The sequence below is a fragment of the Heloderma suspectum genome, chromosome 5 (assembly GCF_057233095.1).
Source record: "Heloderma suspectum isolate Gila_16-S chromosome 5, 16-S_ref, whole genome shotgun sequence".
Classification (NCBI taxonomy): Eukaryota; Metazoa; Chordata; class Lepidosauria; order Squamata; family Helodermatidae; genus Heloderma; species Heloderma suspectum.
In genome coordinates this window covers 4,557,923-4,579,194 of record NC_139462.1, presented here as the reverse complement: position 1 = coordinate 4,579,194, position 21,272 = coordinate 4,557,923, and the positions used below count along the sequence as shown (strand labels likewise).

General features: G+C 47.6%; 1 protein-coding gene across 1 annotated transcript in view; it reads left to right on the top strand.

Moving 5' to 3' along the window:
• The window catches only part of VAX2 (ventral anterior homeobox 2), a 55,349-nt gene extending 34,102 nt beyond the window's left edge, over positions 1–21,247 (top strand). The window contains exon 3 of the mRNA XM_084855249.1: positions 20,502–21,247. Coding sequence (XP_084711375.1) covers positions 20,502–20,984 — 483 coding nt within the window. The 3' untranslated portion in view covers positions 20,985–21,247. The remainder of the gene's footprint in view (positions 1–20,501) is intronic.
• Positions 21,248–21,272: the final 25 nt, after the last annotated feature.

Here is a 21,272-nt window from a genome sequence, read left to right as displayed (position 1 = left end):
AAAGCAAATAGCCAATGTTTCAAGGAAGTATAATGTAGTAGTAATGGGGGCCTTCAATTTCCCCAATATTTGTTGAGAGACAAATTCTGCAAAACATGGCCCCTCCAGGAAATTCCTGACTTGCGTGGCGGATAACTTCCTCCTACAAAAAGCAGAGGAAGAAACTAGAGGATCGGCTATCCTTGACTTCATCCTAACCAATAGAGATGACTTCATGGATGAAGTAGCAGTTACGGGAACTCTGGGGGAAAGTGACCATGTTATCCTTGAGTTCTTGGTTCTAAAGGAACCAAAGCTGAGTGTAGCCAAACACGTACCCTGGATTTTAGGAAAACCCATTTTAATAAGCTCAGAACAATTATCAGTAAGGTGCCATGGCAAGCGACTCTAATGAGAAAAGGAGTCCAAGATGGGTGGGAGTTTTAAAAAAAGGAAATTCTCAAGGCACAATTACAAACAATTCCAACAAGAAAAAGGTGGAAGACAACAGAAGAAGCCAATGTGGCTTCACAAAAAGCTTAGGGATGACCTGAAAACAAAAAAGCACACATATAGGAAGTGGAAGGCAGGCCAAGCAATAAAGAAAGAGTGCAGGCAGGTAGCACAGAATTGCAGGAATGGCGTCAGGAAGGCTAAAGCAGAGAATGAGCTGAGGTTAGCGAAGGATGCTAAAAGCAACAAAAAGGCTTTCTTTAGCTATGTGCATAGTAAAAGACAGAGGAAAGAAATGGTGGTTCAACTATTAAATAAGGATGGCAAAATGATAACAGATGACAAAGAAAAGGCAGAAGTGCTCAATTCCTACTTTGGCTCAGTCTTCTCCTGAACGAGGGTCTATGAGCCCCCTGGCAAAGGTTAAGTACAGGCTGAAGGGGCAGGATTGCAGCTTGAGATCGATAGGCATATGGTCAAGGAACACCTAATTACTTTGAATGAGTTCAAATCTCCAGGGCCAGATGAACTGCATCCTAGCGTCATAAAGGAACTGGCAGAAGAACTCTCAGAACCGCTGTCTATTCTCTTTGAGAAATCATGGAGGACTGGGGAAGTGCCAGATGACTGGAGGAGGGCTAATGTTGTCCCTGTCTTCAAAAAGGGTAAAAAGGAGGAAACTGGGAACTACAGACCAGTCAGTCTGACATCAATCCCTGGGAAAATTCTGGAGCAGATGATAAAGCAATCCATCTGGAAACTTGAAAACAATGGTGTGATTACTCTAAGCCAACATGGATTTGTCAAAAACAAGTCCTGCCAGATGAATCTGATCTCATTTTTTGATCAAGTAACCTCCCTTGTAGACCATGGAAATGTTGTAGACATCATATACCTCGACTTCAGCAAAGCTTTCAACAAAGTGCCCCATGATCTCCTGATGAGCACACTAGCTCAAAGTGGGCTAGACAGAACAACTATCAGGTGGATCCACAGTTGGCTACAGAATCGGACTCAAAGAGTGTTTATCAATGGGACCTTCTCAAACTGGGGAGAAGTAACGAGCGGGTACCGCAGGGCTCAGTCCTGGGCCCAGTGCTCTTCAACATTTTTATTAATGACTTGGAGGAGGAGGTGCAGGGAATGCTCATCAACTTTGCAGGTGACACAAAATTGGGTGGGATGGCTACTACTTTGGAAGACAGAAACTAAATTCAAAGTGATCTGGATAGACTGGAGCGCTGGGCAGAAAACAACAGAATGACATTTAATAGGGATAAATGCCATGTTCTGCACCTAGGAAAAAGAAACCAAAGGCACAGTTACAAGATGGGGGATACGCGGCTCAACAACACTACAAGCGAGAAGGATCTTGGAATTGTTGTCGATCACAGGCTGAATATGAGCCAACAATGTGATGTGGCTGCGAAAAAGGCAAATGCTATTTTGGGGTGCATTAATAGAAGCATCGCTTCCAAATCCTGGGAAGTACTAGTTCCCCTCTACTCAGCACTGGTTAGGCCTCATCTGGAGTACTGTGTCCAGCACCACACTTTAAGAAGGATGCAGACAAACTGGAGAGGATTCAGAGGAGGGCAGCAAAGATGATCAGGGGACTGGAAACAAAACCCTATGAAGAGAGACTGAAAGAAGTGGGCATGTTTAGCCTTGAGAAGACTGAGGGGAGATATGATAGTGCTCTTCAAGTACTTGAAAGGTTGTCACAGAGAGGAAGGCCAGGATCTCTTCTTGATCATCCCAGAGTGCAGGACATGGAATAATGAGCTCAAGTTACAGGAAGCCAGATTCCAGCTGAACATCAGGAAAAACTTCCTGACTGTTAGAGTAATATGACAATGGAACCCATGACCTAGGGAGGTGGTGGGCTCTCCCACACTGGAGGCGTTCAAGGCGAGGCTGGACAGCCATCTGTCAGGGATGTTCTGACTTGGATTCCTGCATTGAGCAGGGGGTTGGACTCAATGGCCTTGTCGGCCCCTTCCAACCCTACTATTCTATGATTCTATGATTCTATTGTGGGCTGTCCTCTGCTGGAGGCATTCAATGGCCAATCTACATTGTGCCCACCATCACAATGAATTCTGTGTCCCGTCAGGTTAAGTGCTCTCGCATTAAAACGTGATTATTCACACTCACCCATTTTCCCCGTTGCAGTGCTTCATCGAATGCGTGAGCTCAGTTCACATTCGAACGCTGTGCTGTTTTCCTGCGCGCACTTGTCTGATATCAGATGCTAAGCGGGGTAGGCCCCGGTCAGTAGTTGGATGGACGACCGCCTGGGAATCAGGCTTCCTGCACTGAGCAGGGGGTTATTGTATCCCTTCAATTGAGACTAAGTTTTACCCTATCCCCTGCTCCGGATGTTTTTTTTTTAAATTAAGGCATTATCCTCAAAGCTTTTTTAAAATTAAGGTGTTATCCTCAAAGCTTCAAAACTTTGAATCTTCAAAGATCATGCCTGAATTAGAAAAAAAAACATTGCGGAGAAGCCCCGATTCTGTGAGGATAACACCTTAATTTTAAAAAAAACATCCGGAGCGGGGGATAGGGATGGCGGAGAATTTCTCCACGAATCTTCGGGAGGCCAAGTGCCGACGCATTCGGCCCCCCGAAAGTGTGGGGGAAATTCTCCGCCGGCCCCCCGCACCCCCCCGGGATGGGACGTACCGTGGCCGAATGTCCCTCTCGGCGGCAGGACCCGGCGGCGGTTCGGCGGGGGCGGCGGCTGGTCTCCCGACCGGCTGCCGCCGCCACCATTACAAAATAAAAAAGTAAAAAAACACACACACACCCGTGATAGGCTACGTGACGATTTACGTAGCCTATCACGGCTAGATTTCCAAAGTCAGCCGTGATAGGCTACGTAAATCGTCACGTAGCCTATCACGAGTGACTTTGGGGGAAAAAAAACAAGCGCGTACGCAAATGGCGGCGGCCCATGGGCGCCGCCATTTGCGTTCCTTATTTTGGCACGTCTAGTCTACCTAAAGATTTACGTAGACTACAGCGAAAATAAGGGCAACGCAAATAGCGTTCCCTTATTTTCGCCGTAGTCTACGTAAATCTTTACGTAGACCAGACGTGCCAAAATAAGGAACGCAAATGGCGGCGCCCATGGGCACCGCCATTTGCGTACGCGCTTTTGTTTTCCCCCCCAAAGTCACCCGTGATAGGCTACGTGACGATTTACGTAGCCTATCACGGCTGACTTTGGAAATCTAGCCGTGATAGGCTACGTTAATCGTTACGTAGCCTATCACGGGGTGGTTTTTTTTTTCTTCACTTTTTCTTTCGCGGCCAGGGAGATGGGGCGCTTCTCCCCGGCCTGAATTTCGGCCGGGCAAGGCGGGGCACCTCCCCCCCCCAGCCTGAATTTCGGCTGGGTGAGGCAGGGCGCCTCCTCCCCCTCACCTGAACTTCAGGGGGAGAAGCGAAGCGCCTCCCCCCCACCACGAAGCAAGCTGCGGGACAAGGTAAGTCCCTTTCGTCCATCCCTAGCGGGGGATAGGAGGGGGTAAAACTTAGTCTCATTTGAAGGGATACAACAACCCCCTGCTCAGTGCAGGAAGCCTGATTCCCAGGCGGTCGCCCATCCAACTACTGACTGGGGCCGACTCCGCTTAGCTTCCGAGATCAGACAAGCGCACGCACATCCAGCCCTTTGCTTGTTGCTGAGGAAACAGGGGCTGCTGAGAAAGCTACGTGACGATTTAATCAGTAGCCGGAAGAAGACATGGGGCCGTCGAGAGCTGTGATTGGACAGGAGGGAAATACAAACACCGCCGTATATGGACAGGCGGGGGAGGGGACTACATCCGGATACAGTAGCGAAGGCGGAAAATCAGAGCACATTAAGGAGAAATACCGGGATATTAGGGTATTGAAAGTGGGAGCATGGAAGTGGGAAATTCCGGTTCCAATTCGAGGCGGGTACTGCGTAGTGTGAAAGGCGAGCGGTGAAACCTCATTGGAAGCGGAAAAAGGCGGTAAGTGTAGATCCAGCCCAAGATGAAGCTGGACAGCCACTTGTCAGGGATGCTCTGACTTGGATTCCTGCATTGAACAGGGAGTTGGACTCGAAGGTCTTGTAGGCCCCTTCCAAGCCTACTATACTATGATTCTATGATCTCCAGACACAGGCAGATTGATGGAGGGACAGTGGTCTCTGTGGGGGGAGAGTGGGCCATGACAGTTGGGGTGTTGTGAGCATGTCTGCGATATGCTGTTGGCCTTCCCTGACCTGGCTCCCTCCAGAGATGTTGGACTGCAACTCCCAGCATCTGGAGGGAACCAGTTCGGGGAAGTCTTGCCTCCCTCCATCATGTCCTCCCCCGGGTTGTATTGGATAGCGTTAGGATTAATTCTTCTGCTGTATCATGTGGGCAGGATGTCAAGCCTGAGGAACAGCATCCAGACTCCCTGAGGGGCTCAGAGGTGGAGCGTGAGCTGTCTGTCAAGATTATGGAATCTCCTTCCTTGGAGTTTTTCCAGAAAAGGGCTTTGTGTGTGTATGTGGGGCCTGGATAGTTCTTTTGAGACCGCCACCATCAGAGGCATGTTTGGCGACAATGCAAGAGAGGAACTTTTTGGTAGCCACTCCCAGGCTGTGGAGCTCCCTCCCAATGAAGGCTAGATTTGCTCCCTCTCTGCTGTCCTTCCGATGGCTGGCAAAGGCCACTTTATTCAAGAGTGGGTTGGATGCTGTTTTTAATAATATTTTTTCTATAATTGTTATGTTTTTGTCGTATTTTAATGTATTGTTTTATTGTTTTAATCCATTTTAATTGGTTCTGTAAACTGTCTTGCGTGCCATTTTTGGATGGCAGGGCACAAATGAAACAAAATGAAATGAAATAAAATAAAATAAAATAAGATAGTCCTTCAGATAGGCACGCTTCTTTGAAGTAGGGGACTGGGTTTTGCAATGATGCCTGTTTTCTTTTCTTACTACCAGTTTGGTGGTTTAAATTTCTAACCACTACTGGAGCATATCACACATGGTCACATCCCAATTAGCTGCCTGCTGGTATACTGATGGCCTCTGGCTTAGATGGCCTTCAGAAAGGATGAAAAAGAAAATATGGAATAGGTTGGTTTATCAATGGCTACTAGCCACACTGGTGAAATGGAGCCTTCATGTTCAGAGGCAGAGTACCAGATGTTGAGAACAAACAACAGGGTATCTATCCCTTTCATGCCCAGCAGGGGGGAGAGCACCAGTGGGGGGCTGCATCCATGCCTGGGGGGCACAAATTGTACTCCCCTGTTACAGAGGCATCTGGTTGAGCACCTCTGGGAACACAGTGTTGAGCTAGATGGATCTTTGGTGTGATCCAGCAGAGCTCCTCTTACATTCTGGGAACAGTTCTGGGTTTATTATATTATCTGCAGTGCAAAATCATGCCATCAGCCCTATATGTCTATGGACTGCCTCCTTCCGTATGTCCTGACATAGGTGAGATCTGCTGGTGAGGTGTGCTTCAGGAACATGGAGGGTAAAGGGAGAGGCATTATAAACCCAAAGCTATGTGCCATCCTCTCCATGGACATCTGTTGAAGCTCAAAGGCCACCTGTTTTTCAGAAGCCATCCAAAAGTTCTTTGTTTATGCTGGCTTTTAGTGCCCGATGATGGATGCCTCTGCTTTTAGTTAATCCTTTGTGAACGGATCCAGCATTGCACAGTTGGAATAGCCCTTACTTTGATACAGCGGAAACTTCAAGCTAAGTTATGCAGGGGTCAGAGTTTGACTTGTTGTGCCCAGCATGTCTGAATGAAGGCACCCCCATGGCCCCTTGAAAGAAGGGCCTGTCTACTCCATTCCCTGGAGGGGGGCTGCCCCACAGCAGGGGCGGGGCAGGTGTATAACTCTGTCCCTTAGCCTCCTAATCTCCCCTGGCTTCAAACTGTATGGACTGCAAAGCTATGTGCTGGTTAGGGAAGTCTGTCACCAAGTGATTGCAGATGCTACTGCAGGCTTCAATCTCAAGGACATATTTAAATTAATTAGAATTAATTAATGCCTTCGAAAAACAAAATAACCCCACAGTTCACACCCCTATGGTCCCATTTGTATGCATGCCAAGTTTCAGGTGTCTAGCTTTCACAGTGTTGATGGTGCTGATGGACGGACGGACACACATCCTCTTTTATTATGATAGATTGTGGTGTCTTGGCTGTCTGCAGGTATGCATCAGAGAGCTTCCAATCTAAAATTTGACACAGGGGGAGACAACCGAGGAAAGGGAGAGAAATGGAGGCAGGGGAAAACAAGGGAGGGATCCGTGTTGGCATTTGTTGCCCAACAAATTTGGCCATGTATCCCCAGCCCCTAACAGAGAGGAGGGCTTCTCTTCTGCCCAGGACTCCAGCCAGTTTGGAACACAAGCCTTGCAGTGGGGCTGGTTTGATTTCTACCCCTCCTTTCTACCAAGGAAAGGCTGCTGTAGGTCCTGGAAACTCACTGAGCCATGTCTGGGTTTTAATGTTCTTTCTTTCTTTTGCTTTACAACCATATATAGTTTTGCACAGCTAAAGGTTTCCCCAAGCATGCAGGAACCACTACCCTATTTTTCGTCAGCCCCATTTCACTTCTAAAGGGACAGGCGCTGGAGTTCAGTAGTATTAGAGCAAACGATAACTCCATTTACAACCACTTAGGCTTAGTTACAGCATAATGTTTGATGCTTTAGCTTTAGATATAGCTGGAGGCCTATTTTTGTGAGACACCATGAACCTTTGCATCAGTTGTGAAAAAAGTTTTTTAAAGTTCCAGTGTTCTTATTAGCAGGAAATTATTGCCAACTTTCTTGCTTTGGCATTGGCTCTGTCTTGAAAGATTGAGGTGGGGTGGAAAAGAGTTTTGTAAGGCATTCCTTCCTAATGGTGCTGAAGTTCAGATTTGGGGGTAGGGTTGCAAATGAAGCAGTGATGCTGGTAAACGTTGATGTGCAGGCGCTCGTCATGACATCCCCCATAGTCACGCTACCAAGGAGAGTGCCAAAGCGCAGGTGGCTGTGTCGATCGATATCCATATATTTGTGTGTGTGTGTGTGTTATATGTGTGCATACACAGACACCAGTTTCCAGGAGTTTCTTTTTCCAGCACCAGGGAGAAACATTTTATCTCAAAGTCAACAAATCAGTTCTAGCAGGTCTTTGGCAAAGCTAATGGGTCTTAATTGCCCATTCCCAGACCAAACCACTCCAAGATACTTTGCATTACAACAGGGATAGCTCACAACAATATATCATTGATGGGAAAACCCATTTCCTCCCCCACCCCTTTCCTCGAGGATTGCAGCTAAGCTCAGTGGGATCAGGGACGTTGGGGGGGTGCAATGACACTCTGCGTGCCCCGGCTCCACTGCACTTCTGGGATGAAGTACACATTTAGCATTTCACGCCCGCCACACCCATGGCACGTCAGGACTGGGAGGGCCTGGGGTTGCCCTTCTGTATGGCAGCGTCCACGTGATAGAGTGCTTTGCGAACAGGAGTCAACACAGCTTCATCACTCCTGGTTCCCTATTGCCAGGCGGAAGCGTGGGTTTGTTGGGAAGTGTTTCCTGCTGGTTTCTTTGTGATTTCATCTGTGTGGAATGCCGTGTTTGTTCTGTCCGTTTTTAGATTTTAAACAGTGTTTTCTTTATGTTCTTTAGTTGTCATATTGCAGTTATACACTAGTACAGGTGCCATTTTATGGCAACGTTTATCAGTCTGAAATCAATCACAAGGTTTGTGGGGGCTGATTCTACCATTTTATCAGTCAGCTAACCACCCTAGCTAAATGGAGCTTCCAGGCATAGAGGCAGTGTACTTTTGGATGGCTGAGGATAAACAACAGGAGAGAACGGTCACCTTCATGTCTTGATCATGGGCTTATGAGAAGCATCTGGTTGGCCACTGTTGACAACCTTAAAGCAGCCTTCTCTGACCTGGTGCCCCCCAGATGTACTGGTCTACATCATCCCCATGCTGCCTGGTGGTGATGGGAGCTGTAGTCCACCAGGCTGGGGAAGGCTGTTCTGCAAGGCTCGACTTAAGTTCTCATTAATAATCTGCCATAATATGACTTTGGGCGTGAAGGCAGTAAAGAAACATGGCCCCACGCTGACCCTGGCTATGAATATGAAGAGCTAGAAGCCAAGCACAGCTGAGGAACCAGTGCGGTGGGTCGCTGGCAGGGCCCTTGGAGTAAGTGATCATAACGGGAATGATGTTCTTCAGTTGGCTCCGTCACTTCAGTCTGTTCCTGGCATCTGGAATTTCCACCAACCAAGAGGCGACTTGCATCACAGCAACTCTCAGGCCCAGTATGGGGGCACTGGATGAAGGGGAACTTTTCCAAGCAGCTGTGAAAGACAGGAAGACACAGAAAGAGTGGTCGGAAGAGAGGTGGGCAGAAGGAACACAGCAGCATAAGCCAGCAAGGTTTAACAAGCAAGCAGCATCCTTCACGGGCTTCCAGAGAACTAATACAACAGATAGAGACGTGCTTGTACAGTAGTCTTCCCCAATCTGGGGCCTTGAAGATGTGTTGGACTACAATTCTGATAACCCCCAGCTAGGATGCTAGGTTGGGTAAGGGTGGTCTACATTGACTGGGAGAGCTCTCCAAGGTCCCAGGCAGAATTCCTTGCTAGCCTTACCTGGAGACACTGGGGTTTGAACCTGAGACCTTCTGCATGCCAAGAAGGGGCTGTACCACTCAGCTACAGCCCTTCCCCAGGGTTGAAGGCAAGTCGGGGTCAAATGTCAGTTCAGCAGATGCTCCTATTCTAGAGCTGAAATTAATATATGCCAATGTTTGAAATTTTCCAGAACATCAAATTCTGCCCCTCAGGTTTTGAAAATGAACATTTTAATTCAAAAGTCAAATTCACATTTTGAATGTGAAATCTAATCTTACCTAAAACTTCCATTGGATTTATTGGCATCTTTTGACTGTTTTGGCTGGCATGGAATATACAACTTATACACTGTCAAATACAAACATCATTGCACATCAGCTATCAAATACAATCAAGTACTAAATACCACTGCATGTCGGCAAGCATTTAGGGTCAAACATAAAATACTGAAATCAAATATCACGAGGCATCTAAAACAGATATCAAATATTTGGTGAAAGTTCAGCAAATGAAGAATAGCTGGAAAATATTCCACATCTAAACGGTGCAGAGGGAATTGGAGGGGAATGTTTAAGAGGAATTTCAGTTTAGCTGTACTCCCTGTCTTTGACCTTTTTCACACATCACATGAAGGGCCAAAATAGGGATGATGTTTGTCACTGGATTTCCCATCTCATTTTTAAAAGTTTTTATAAAGTTTTCACTAGAAAGGCTAATAGCAGCTTCATGGATGTGGAAAATGGCATAGGGGGAAGGGTTAAGCTCTCCTGCCCCAGCACTACAGTCCTGATCAAAACTGGGGAGAGGAGGGGGAACCGCTGCTCTTGAGAAAATTTAAAAAGACAGGATAGCCAATCACAGATCTACAGATCTCTCCCCACCCACCCACGCTCCCCCCCCCCCGGAAAAAATGGAAACTTTTTTTTAAAAAAAACCCTCCCATGAAATGTCGCATCTTTTAGAACAAGTAAAATGCTTTTTAAGACAAAGTTTTACTCACTCAAAACATGTAGTATGAAGTTTTTTACATAAGACCATTTTCAGCATTAGAGAATGGTAATTCGTACATATATTATGGAGCTCAGTGTTTTCAATATTCCTCTAGAGTTTAACTTGGGAACCAAAATATGCTGCTAGTACTTGCTATTGTGATTGTAGGAGACTTTCATCTAAATAATACACTTTCTTTTCTTTACTACAAAATTTGTGGTTTAATTTTTCAATTTTTATTTTTTCCTTCTCACATGGTAGTAACTAAGTGATACATGCTTAGGTAGCATAAGATGCAATAGCTTGCAACTCTCCCCTGTCTCTCATACTTGGTATAGCCACAGTTTTGCTTGTATAAAACTGAGGCATTTATACTTTTGAGACTGTAATTCTATGCATGTTTACTTGGGAGTAACCTCCACTAAACACAGTGAGTCTTAATTCTGAGTAAGCACGTATAGGATTCTTTTACATAAGCCAACTTGGGAGGGATTTTACCCTAGAAAGTGGCCTAAAAATATTTAAACAAATAAATACATTTGTTCCGTAAATTTCAATAACATGCCAAATAGCACCATTTTATATGCTAAGTTATAAATTATGCATTTTATGTTGTTAATGCAGAAAACCAAGTCTAGGTTTGACATGAAAGTAAGTATTGCATATATTTCAGTTTCCTCCCAGAAAGAAAATGGGGAAATTGTTTCCACCCCCAGCCCACCTATGGCTTCAAAAATTTCCAGAAATGTTACATCTCTGTCCCCTCCTGCCATTCTTCAGGTGCTGCATTATTCAGTTAAATGTGCATTCATCTACACACAGACTTTTAAAAACACACACAGAGAATTTAAAAAAAAAATCAAAAACTCCTTTAGGGAGGTGGAGGAGCAGGGAATCTGGTTAGCAATGTCACCAGTTTCCAGCCAACCAAATGCAGAAAGTGTATTTCCACAGCAGGCTCAGTGCTCAAGTGTTGTACATCTGTGTATGCACTTTTTCTTTCCTCTTCCTTTTCTTCTCCCACGTCCATCTCCAGAGATGCTCCCTCTTCTCTCCCTAATCACTGCTCAGCAGGATGTTCACTAGAGGCTCTGGGACTCAGGCTTGTGCAGACGCCATGCCCCTTGACCTGGAAGCCTTTCCTCAAATCTCAGGGGTGTGCAGCGGCAGGTAGTGGTGGTGGGGAGTGAGCTGTACTTGAACTAGGACCCCAGTCCAAGGCGAAGCCCACACGCGCGCGCGCACAGATTCACCCCGCCCCACCGGATTTGGGGCTTGAGCAAACACTTCCTTTGAGCACCTCTGCTCACAAAACCAGCCTTTCAAAAGCCAATCAAAAGGATGTATGAGGTCTGCAATTACAGCCAACGCTGTTTGGGGTTGCAGCCCCTGTTTTTGTTTCGGCCGACACGGGGAAAATGGATCGCCCTGTGTGTCATTTGTGTGGCGGGGGTCATTTCAGAGCTTCCCCGACTCAGTCTCTTTTTCCCTTGTGATGGCTGATGTGGTTTTATTCCTCCATCCAGGCCCAGTTAATTGAGGGGACGGGGGAGCTTTCTGCTGATGGGAAATAATTATACGCCCAGCCTTTCTTGTGCAATTCCCCCGGATGCCTAATTACGTCTTCTCTCTCTGACAAGGCCCTTTTAAAACAAAAAAGCCCCCAAACCACTGCTTTTGTCATGACAGCAAAAACACCCAACTGGAGCAGGTTGACTTGGCAGCAGCCTGTGTTAAAACCATAAGCTCCAGGTGGCTTCCCCCTCTCCTGCCAGCCCCCCCCCCCCCCGGCGAAGCTGGGAACTCCAAATGCGTTTTCTTTCTTTCGGGGAGAAGCAGCGACGGGGAAGGGGAAGCCAGCATGAGACCACCAGACGTGTTAAGAGAAAGCCCAGCCAAGAATGGAGCTCATCATCTCTGCAAGCCAAAGCTCCCGGAGACTGCTAGTGCAGAATTGCCAAGGCAGACAGAAGTGCATGAATGTGGGACCATGGTTGTCAAGAGGGAGTTGCCAGCCAGGGACCAGGCCAACAGCCAGAAATAAATCCCTCCTGAAGATTGGCAGGTAGGAGAAATGACTGTACTTCTTTCCATGCTACCCCTATCCAAGGGTAATGCAGTTCTCCATAGGTGGGTCAGATGGGTACAGCGTCCTAAATCCAGGCGCTGTACAGATCTGATCCAGGAAGGGGCAACTGGCTCACTATGGCCACAGGGAAGGGAACAGAGTCTGGTTGTACACCATCATCAGCCTGCTTGCTATAGGTGGAACCAGACCTCAGCCATTATGATGGAAAGGAGCCGCCTTATGGAGCTGAATTCATTCCATCCTCTCGCTTGGCAACAAGATGGGACAGCTGAGCAGAGGCTGGGCCGGCTATCTGGAACTCGTGGAACCACGGACAAGGTCTCCACATTATGAAGCGGCAGCTCCAGGAACAGATAGGCTGAAGCTCCAAAGCCATACCATACAGAGGTGGTACCATATCAAATCCAGCCTTCTCCAGGAAGGTGCCCTCCAGATGTGTTGGCCTACAACTACCATTATCCCCAGCCATTGTGGCCAAAGAGGAGGGTCCATAGCTCCCTCCTCTTTAGTAGAGGAGGTAGAGCCCCCGGTTTGCGTGCAGAAGGTCCCAGGTTCGACCCCTGGCATCTCCAGGTAGGGTGAAGAAAGAATCCTGCCTGAAACCCTGGAAAGCCACTGCTGCCAGTCAGTGTTGACAATATTGGGCTAGATGGACCAGTGGTCAAACTCAGGATAAGGTAACTTCCGATGTTCCTAAGGCTGTTTTCCATAGCATCCGAATTGGAACCTACCCAAACAAGGACGCAGGTGATGAAAACATTATTTGTAATATGATTGATGTCATGATGTGGGGAGGTCCAGGGAGTGACAAGCTTCCTTCTACCTAGCTAGCCATGCTGGCTGGGGAATGCTGGGACTTGTAGTGCTTGTTTTCTTTCTAAACTTGCATAGGATTGTGCCCTAGGTCATCATAAGTATAGTGCGAGGCTAGCAAGCGTTTGTGTTTGTGTTCCTGGTCCATCGGAAGCTTTGGGAATTGTGAACGCCCCCTGCTGGCCCCCCACTGCTCCACTCAGTGAGCAACAGAAGACCCCCACCCCACCCCATCCCCACCTGGAAGAATTCACTAGCATTTGATGCTTCTGTCTTCGTGAACTATTGTCATTATGTTTGCTTCATCTGTCCAGCAGTATGTAACTTTGGGTGGATTTTAAATAAATCCCTCTCCTTCAGCATCCTCACCCATGACAGCTGTGCATATTCTGTATGTTTTTTTAAAAAAATTAAATACTATAACCTGCATCAATTATGTACAGTTCCATACATTCCCTTATTGTGCACTGTGCACACATAACACCTGTGGTAAAAGAGCTGCACTGGCTGCCTATTAGCTACCGAGCAACGTACAAGGTCACGTTATTGTCATACAAAGCCCTAAACAAGCTGGGACCAGGATAGCTGGCACGCCGCCTTCCCTTCTACATACCCAGGCGACCTTTAAGATCGGCCGAGGAGGCCTTGCTGGTCATTCCAAAACTAACCGAATGTTGCCATGCAATGTGCTGATGGCGGGCCTCCTCAGTAACGGCACCCACAGTCTGGAAAAAAACCCTTGCGCAGTTCAGGAGGCAGAAAATGTGGCATCTTTTAAATGCCTCCTGAAAACACACCTGTTCATCCAGGCTTTCCTTGGGCTTTAATTAAATCAATCATGCCGCTCCATTTTACTGCTCCTTAATTGTTCTTTTATTGCAGTTGGAAGTGTTTTTAATGTTGTGTTTTTAATAATGTATTTTAAATGTAGTTTTAATATTGATTGTGAACTGCTGAGGGGTTTTATTATATTCAGCAGTTTATAAGTGTCACAAATAAATAAATAATAAAGAAATTGTGCAGGAGGGGCCAAAGAACTATGCAGTTGACTCCACCATGCTGGAGACTTTATCCAGTAATGCTGCGATATGTCAACTATCAACCACCATCATGTGTCAAGCACTTAAATGAAGCATCACAGGATTTTAGAGATGTGAGCATCTAATAGCTGGTGAACATCTGGCATCAAGATTTGCAGATGAGAAAATTTGCAGATCCTGCCAGTTTCTGGGAGCCAATTCATTTCAGATCTACCTTGTTTGGTATGTGTGTGTGTGTGTGTGTGTGTGTGTGTATGTAACAGCTCCTTTAAAAAAGCGGGTCTGAGTGCCTAAGCAGGTCTGAGCGCCTGCAGTTATACACCTTTCCTGCTCCCCCTGCTCCTGTAAGCATGAACTGTTGAATTCAGGGGTGCCGAACCTCTTTCAGCCACAGGCCTGAATTCAGTTTTGGTGAAGCTCTCGGGGGCTGCTTTCCAGTGGTGGGCGGGGCCAAAGGCAAAAGGGGTGGCCCCCAACTACCAGCCTACTTTAGCTTCATGCTGTTTCTGCCATAACTCAGCCGCCGGAGAGGCATGTCAGTCTTTTGGAAGGGAAGGGGGGCAGGAAGCTGCACCAACGCCGGGAAACCACCAACAAGCAGTGGTCAGGGGGATGGGGAGGGGCCAGGGGACTGGTGGGAAGGGACTGTTGAAATTTCTGTTGAAATTTCCTTTTTAAACGTGCCCATGAAATACTGCAAGAACTTCAAACTTCTGTTTCACCATGTCAGAATACAATGTTGATGTTTGCAAGAAGTAAGAGATGAAATGTGGTGATAGTTTCTTCTGGGTACAATCCACCAGGAAAGTCTCCTGAGCAAGGCTCACTGAACTGTTCCTTTTAATTTTAGGGTGGCCATGCGTGCTCTTTTTCAGAGGACTGTTTGAAGGTGTGCTCTATTTGAAGGGTTGTCTTGTCCAGTTCTGGATTAATGATCATAAGGACTGTTGCCCATCAGCAGTTAGAACAGGGGTGGGCAACTTTGGGGGGTCCAGGGGCCACTCCCCCCCATACTAATCCTTGGGGTGCACTCCTGCCACCACCAGGTCACTAAATTTGGTGGTGTGGCAGCAAAAAAACCAGCAGTTTGCTGCCCGATTATGGAGTCTTGGAAAGGCCAATTTTACCTTGAAAACAAGCTAAATTTGGCCTTTCTATGGCTCCACAGCACTTTGCCAGCAACTTTGGGTGGCAAAACACCGATTTTTTTTTGCTGCCGCCACACTGCCAAATTCAGCAGCATGGTGGGGCTGGGGTGGTGAGGGCCACACAAGAGGACAGGGGGGCGCATGCAGGTCGTGTGCTGCCCACTGCTGAGTTAGCACCTGAACACCAGAGTGAATAGGCGGGCACACGGTTCACCTGCAGGTGTCTCCACGACAATGGAAGGAGATGGAAGGAGAAGCCGATTGTGGCTTACTCATATTTTTCAAGGAGCCAGCAGGGCTCCACGAGCGAGTGCAACACACCATTCTAAGTCGCTTCACAGAATATACTTCCGGGTGGGGGTTGGTTGGAGTGAACGTCATCAGACTGGCAGGGGCTGCTCAACCAATAAGAGTGGTTCCACACCCTCCAGGCTGTCCCCCCTTTCTCCATTGAGAATAAAAGAGGCTCCCCTGCATTCAGGGGACAAGCCTCATTGACCACAATCGGAGTTACTTCTGAGTAGACACACATTTGTTTGTGCTGGGACAGAGCGGGAGGAGAAAAGGAGGGGAAATCAGCCGCCCTTCTAACCCGATATGGTGCAGGAATGAAGATCTGAATTAGTTACTTCCGAAGGCAATAAACCAAACAAGGGAGAATCGCAGCTTCAGGAAAGCGCTTTACAGCCTTTAGGGAATTCGTGCTTTAAAAGGCGTTATTTCAATTGAGGGGGATCTCTGGTATGCGCATTCAGGGGGACAAGCCTCATTGACCGCTATGGGAGCTACTTCTGAGTAGACACTACTTGGTTTGTGCTAGGAAACACAGGGGCAGGAGACAGGAAACACCCCTTGACCGGGGTCACGGTGAAAGGCACACCCCTGGGCAGGGTTGGCATACCTGAGGTCAATGCGGGGGTTGGGGCACACAGCAACTATACCAGGGAGAACCCGACTTAAGGAAAATAATCGGATTTATGCAGTCTCAGGAAATCTGTTTTTTCCGTGATAAGCCCCAGGGTGGTGGCTGCTGGATGACCATGACATCATGTATCCCTAACAACTTCAGCATGCAGCCGGCTCAGAGTAAATCACTAATGGAGACACCCCCTTGGTCACAGTCTTCCACACCAGTGAGTTGTACTGCATTTCTGTTTCAGTTAAACTAATGATTTCTAAATATTCACCTATACATATATATTTTGTTGTTGTTCAGTCGTTCAGTCGTGTCCGACTCTTCGTGACCCCGTGGACCACAGCACGCCAGGCCTTCCTCTCCTGCGTTCTCTCCCGGAGCGTGCTCAGGTTCATATTCATGCATCGGTGATGCTATCTAGCCATCTCATCCTCTGCCGTCCCCTTCTCCTTTTGCCTTCAGTCTTTCCCAGCATCAGGGTCTTTTCCAGAGAGTTTTCTCTTCGCATTAGGTGGCCAAAATATTTGAGCTTCAGCTTCAGTATCTGTCCTTCCAGTGAGCAGTCAGGGTTGATTTCCTTTAGGATTGACTACATATATATTAGCATAGGCAAATTGTATGCAAATCAATGTACTCTTCTGTCCTCTTTGTTCATGATTCATAAGTAGCCATCCTGATCTTATTATTGTTGTTTTATTAAGTTTTATGATTTTAAGTCCTGAGATTTACCCTAAAAGGCAGCTCATAAATCTTTTAAGTAAATAAATGAACACTGGGGAAACTCAGGGCCATTTCAGTGGGTCTTGCCCAGGAGACCTTTCCAATGGACTGCGCACCATGGTCTGTAGTGGGAAAGGGATGTGCAAACCCACCCCCCATCCAAGTTCTCCAGGCACCCACCAACCCCTTGCCCCCTCTCGCTTGTCCCCGGACCACACTCGAACCCCTCCTGTGCTCAGCGAGCAGCCTGCACTCACCCCGGCAGCCTCGGCGAGCTCCACAGTTGCCAATTTTTGAAAAATAAAATGGCAGTCACAAAAGTGTGCATCTTTATGTATGTGCAATGCAAAAATGCGCATTTCTGCGCATGCACATATTTGCGCATGCACAAAATGTATTTTGCCAATGCGCATATTTCCATATGACCAAAATGCACACTTTTGCAAAAATGCACATTTCACACATATGCAAATATGCACACTTTTGAAACTGCCATTTTATTTTTCAAAAAATGGCAACCACGGAGCTCGACGAGGCTGCCAGGGTGAACGTGGGCCGCTTGCTGAGCACGGGCAGGGGGCAAGGGGGGCAGGGGCTTGACAAGCAGGGCTCAGGGGTGCAGGCAGAGGGCTTCTGCTGGATTCCCGGACTGAATCGGGCACCCGCGCCATCCCTAGCAGCCGTTTGGATTTCCACCTCAAGCAACAAAATGTTTTAGACTGCAATTGGAACTATCACCCCTAGAGCACCCTGTGTGGTTAAATACCTGAGGTCCTGAAGGAATGTCTCCTCCTTCCACATGCCCCAGCCTACGTACTAAGATGTGTCTCAGAGGCCGCTCTTTGGGTACTTCTGCCATCAGAGATCAGGGGGGTGGCGCCGGGGAAAGGGCCTTTTCAGTGGTAGCACCATGTGTGGATTACTCTCTCAGGGCTGCTTCTTTGGTGCTTCATTTGATCACTTTTTGGAGCCAGGCTAAAGGCACAATCCTATGCATGTTTAGACAGGAAAGAAAGTCCCACAGCTCCCAGCATTCCCCAGCCTGCATGGCTGGCTGGGGAATGCTGGGCATTGTAACTTTTTTTCTGACAAAGGCTGCATGATGGTGCCCTAAGTCTTTTTCTTTGCCCAAATGTTCGACTGATTTTAGAGTTGGAGGTGCTTTTTGAATGTTATTCCACTGACCTTGTCTCACCTGTAATGTTTTTATCTGTTTCATTACTGGTTGGTTTTCAAATATAGTTGGTTTTCAAATATATTTTGTAAGCCAGTTTGGAAATCTAGATTTAAAACCTGGATACTTATGCCTCAGCCTCTGTGGTACCGAGCATCTTCCATATGAAACTGCCTTAGACTGCAACAGACCATTGGTCTAACTAGGCCAGTATCGTCTCTACTTCAGTTGACAGTGGCTCTCCAGGGTTTCCAGTAGAGATCGTTCCCATCACATAGTACAGCAGTGGGGAACTACTTTTGGGTGGGGGATGAGATGACACACACACCACCGCCACAGCCCCAGTCCTCCACAGAATTTCACCTTCAGGCTGAAAGATGGATTCTTGGGCTACATGGACTCACCCCGATCTGATCTAGCTTCAGGGCTCTTCTGAAGCTCATGTGCTTGACTACTCAATTGTAGCCCTTCCTGGAATCATCCTACCTACTTCATATTCTACTTTTCCAAACTTGGCATTGTTCATTGGCATTATTGATAGATGTGGTAGAGGCCTTGCCTTGGGCCCAATCTACATGGAAACGGGATGAGAAGTGCTTTCTGATTATATCTGGATTTTCATGAAATCATTTCGGTCCATCAGGGGCACATGACGCAAGAAAAGTGGAGTATATATTACCTAAAAACCTGAGTTCATGAGTCACACAGCACTTGAAACCCCCATACTTTGGGGTTGGGTGGGTGGAATAGAACTGAACGTCATCAACCCCATAGGTGCTGCTCAGTGAATGAGAGAGGCTTGTTCCCCGCCTCTGCCTACGCTCCCCTGCTCAGAGAAGTTTACTGGAAGCACTGAATTAAGCCCCTGCGGTTTCCCCCACACCTCTACCCTCTCATCCACCATTGGGATATTGTGAAAGATTAAAAGACACTGCGCTATTGTGAATGGGAAAAACACGCCACATACTCTGAATGGGTGAAGCAGCTACTGCACTATTGTGAAACAGCGCCACTGTGCTATTTTGAATGGGAAATACAGGCTACATACTGTGAAAGGGGGGAGCAGCTACTTTGCTATTGTGAATGAATGAAATGGCGCTACTGTGCTATTCTGAATGGGAAAAGGAGACTAGATATTGTGAATGGGAAAGCAACCCTACTGCAAATGGGGAAAAAGAAGGAGTGGGTGGCCTCACCCCTTGACCAGGTCACAGCCAGGTCACCGAAATAGGCATGCCCATGATTTAATGTGGGGGGATGGGGCACACTGCAGCAGAACTGTGTGGGAGCTGCATTTAAGGGGAAAAGAGGCACGAAAAGGACTTTCTGAAAATGCGCCTTTTCCAGAGGGAAGCTGCAAGGTTGCTGCGGATTGGCGACAGTGTCATCTGTCGTGAATGACACTGATGTGCTGTCGCTCTGCACTAGATCGGCCATGTAGATTGGGCCCATGATGGCTTTTCAAGAGAATGAAAGAAATCTATGGAGGATGGGAATTATCAGTTCCTACTAGCCATGATAGCTAAATGGGGCTTCCATGTGCCAAGGCACTCTAACTCTGAACATCAGTTTCTGGGCTCTTGCCTTGTAGGGTTCCAGAGGCATCTGGTTGGCAGCTAGGGCTGAACTTTGGGACCAATCCCGGAGCCCCACAGCTCAGGAAGCCTCTAAAGGGCCACCCAGCGAGTGGCCAGTGATGGAGGGAGCAGCTAAAAGGGCCAGCATGGGAGTGCCAGCGCCCACCAGGCCTGATGCTGCTCAATGCAACACCCCTCCTCCTCCTCCTCCTCTTCCTCCTTTATAGATTGTAGGCAGGGGACAGCCGGCTGGGCATGGACATGCTTACAGAAGCTGATCTTAATATATCTCGGTTAAAAATACATATTATCCTGCTGCACAGTGCAGTGGTACTTATTCTCAAGCAAATGCATCTAGCATCAGGGCAACAGAAGCAAACTCCACTTTATTCCTGTAGTGATGATGGGGCTATGATTTAAGTGAGTTTAAAATGCAAAACTGCAGCTGCTCAGAGTATTTCTTTAAAAAAATATCAGGGTGGGCAAGCACTTTGGGGTGTTTTGCTCCAACATGTGAGGAGTGTAGAAGCAGTTGTAAAGCATGTAATTGCAGGGAGGGAGAGAAGAGACATGTAACTTGTGGGCTTCCCAACCAAAGTAATGCACATGGCTGTCTAAAGGGAGTCCCGTGACACCAGTGGTCTAAAACTCCCTAGCTGCACCGCTGCTGGATGCCTCTGTGGGAAATGGGATACTGGACTCAATGGATCTACTCTGTCTTTGTTGAAAACAATCTTAGGGTGCAATCGTATGCATGTTTAGACATAAGGAAGTCTTGCAACTCCCAGCATGGCTGGCTGGGGAATGCTGGGAGTTGTAGGACTTTTTTCTCTCCACACATGCATAGGATGATGCCCTTAGACTTGGCAGCTCTTCTCAGCTGGGATGAGCATGGCTGGATTCAATATGGCGGCCTGTCATGACCACCTCTTCTCATCTCCCATCCCAGGTCAAGGTCTGGTTCCAGAATCGCCGCACCAAACAGAAAAAGGACCAGAGCAGAGACTCGGAGAAACGCTCCACTTCCACCTCCGAGTCTTTTGCGACTTGCAACATCCTGAGACTCTTGGAACAAGGGCGGCTCTTATCCGTCCCAGCCCCTCCCACGTTGCTCTCCCCAGCATCCAACCCCGTTGGCTCTTCCTCCGGAAATGGGTCCTCCATGGGCACGTCAGGGAACACTTCGCCAGGCCTCAGTGGTGGCGGCGGCGGCAGCCCTCTCGGGACAGGGGGTTTCAGCTTGCAAGTCCCCTCTCTGGCAACCTCGGCTTCCCCACATCTCCCCACCACCCCGCTCTGTTTCAGCAGCCCGTTGCTGGGGAGCCTGCATGAATTACCTAGCGGTTACGGACTGGGCACTTCTGCCTTTGAGCCTTACATGCGGCTGGAGAGGAAAGAGGGTGTGCTGCCCAGCAAGAAGCCGAGTCCTTAACCAATAATAATAATAATAACTATAATAATAATAATAACTATAATAATAATAATTAAAAGAAACGAAGAGCGTGTCAAAAGACTTCCGCAACTGCCCTTCCTCCCCCTCACACGGACTTTCCCCCCACCCCGCCTCGCCCCCGGGGCTTCTATTTTGCAAGCGGAATTTCAAAGACTGTTTACCAAATGTCAGCTATGTGGTGTGTGCCTGTGTGTGTGTGTGTGAGTGTGAGTGTGTTCCTTCACAGAAATTAAATGACAACTGCAGACAAACCTGGTCTGATATGGT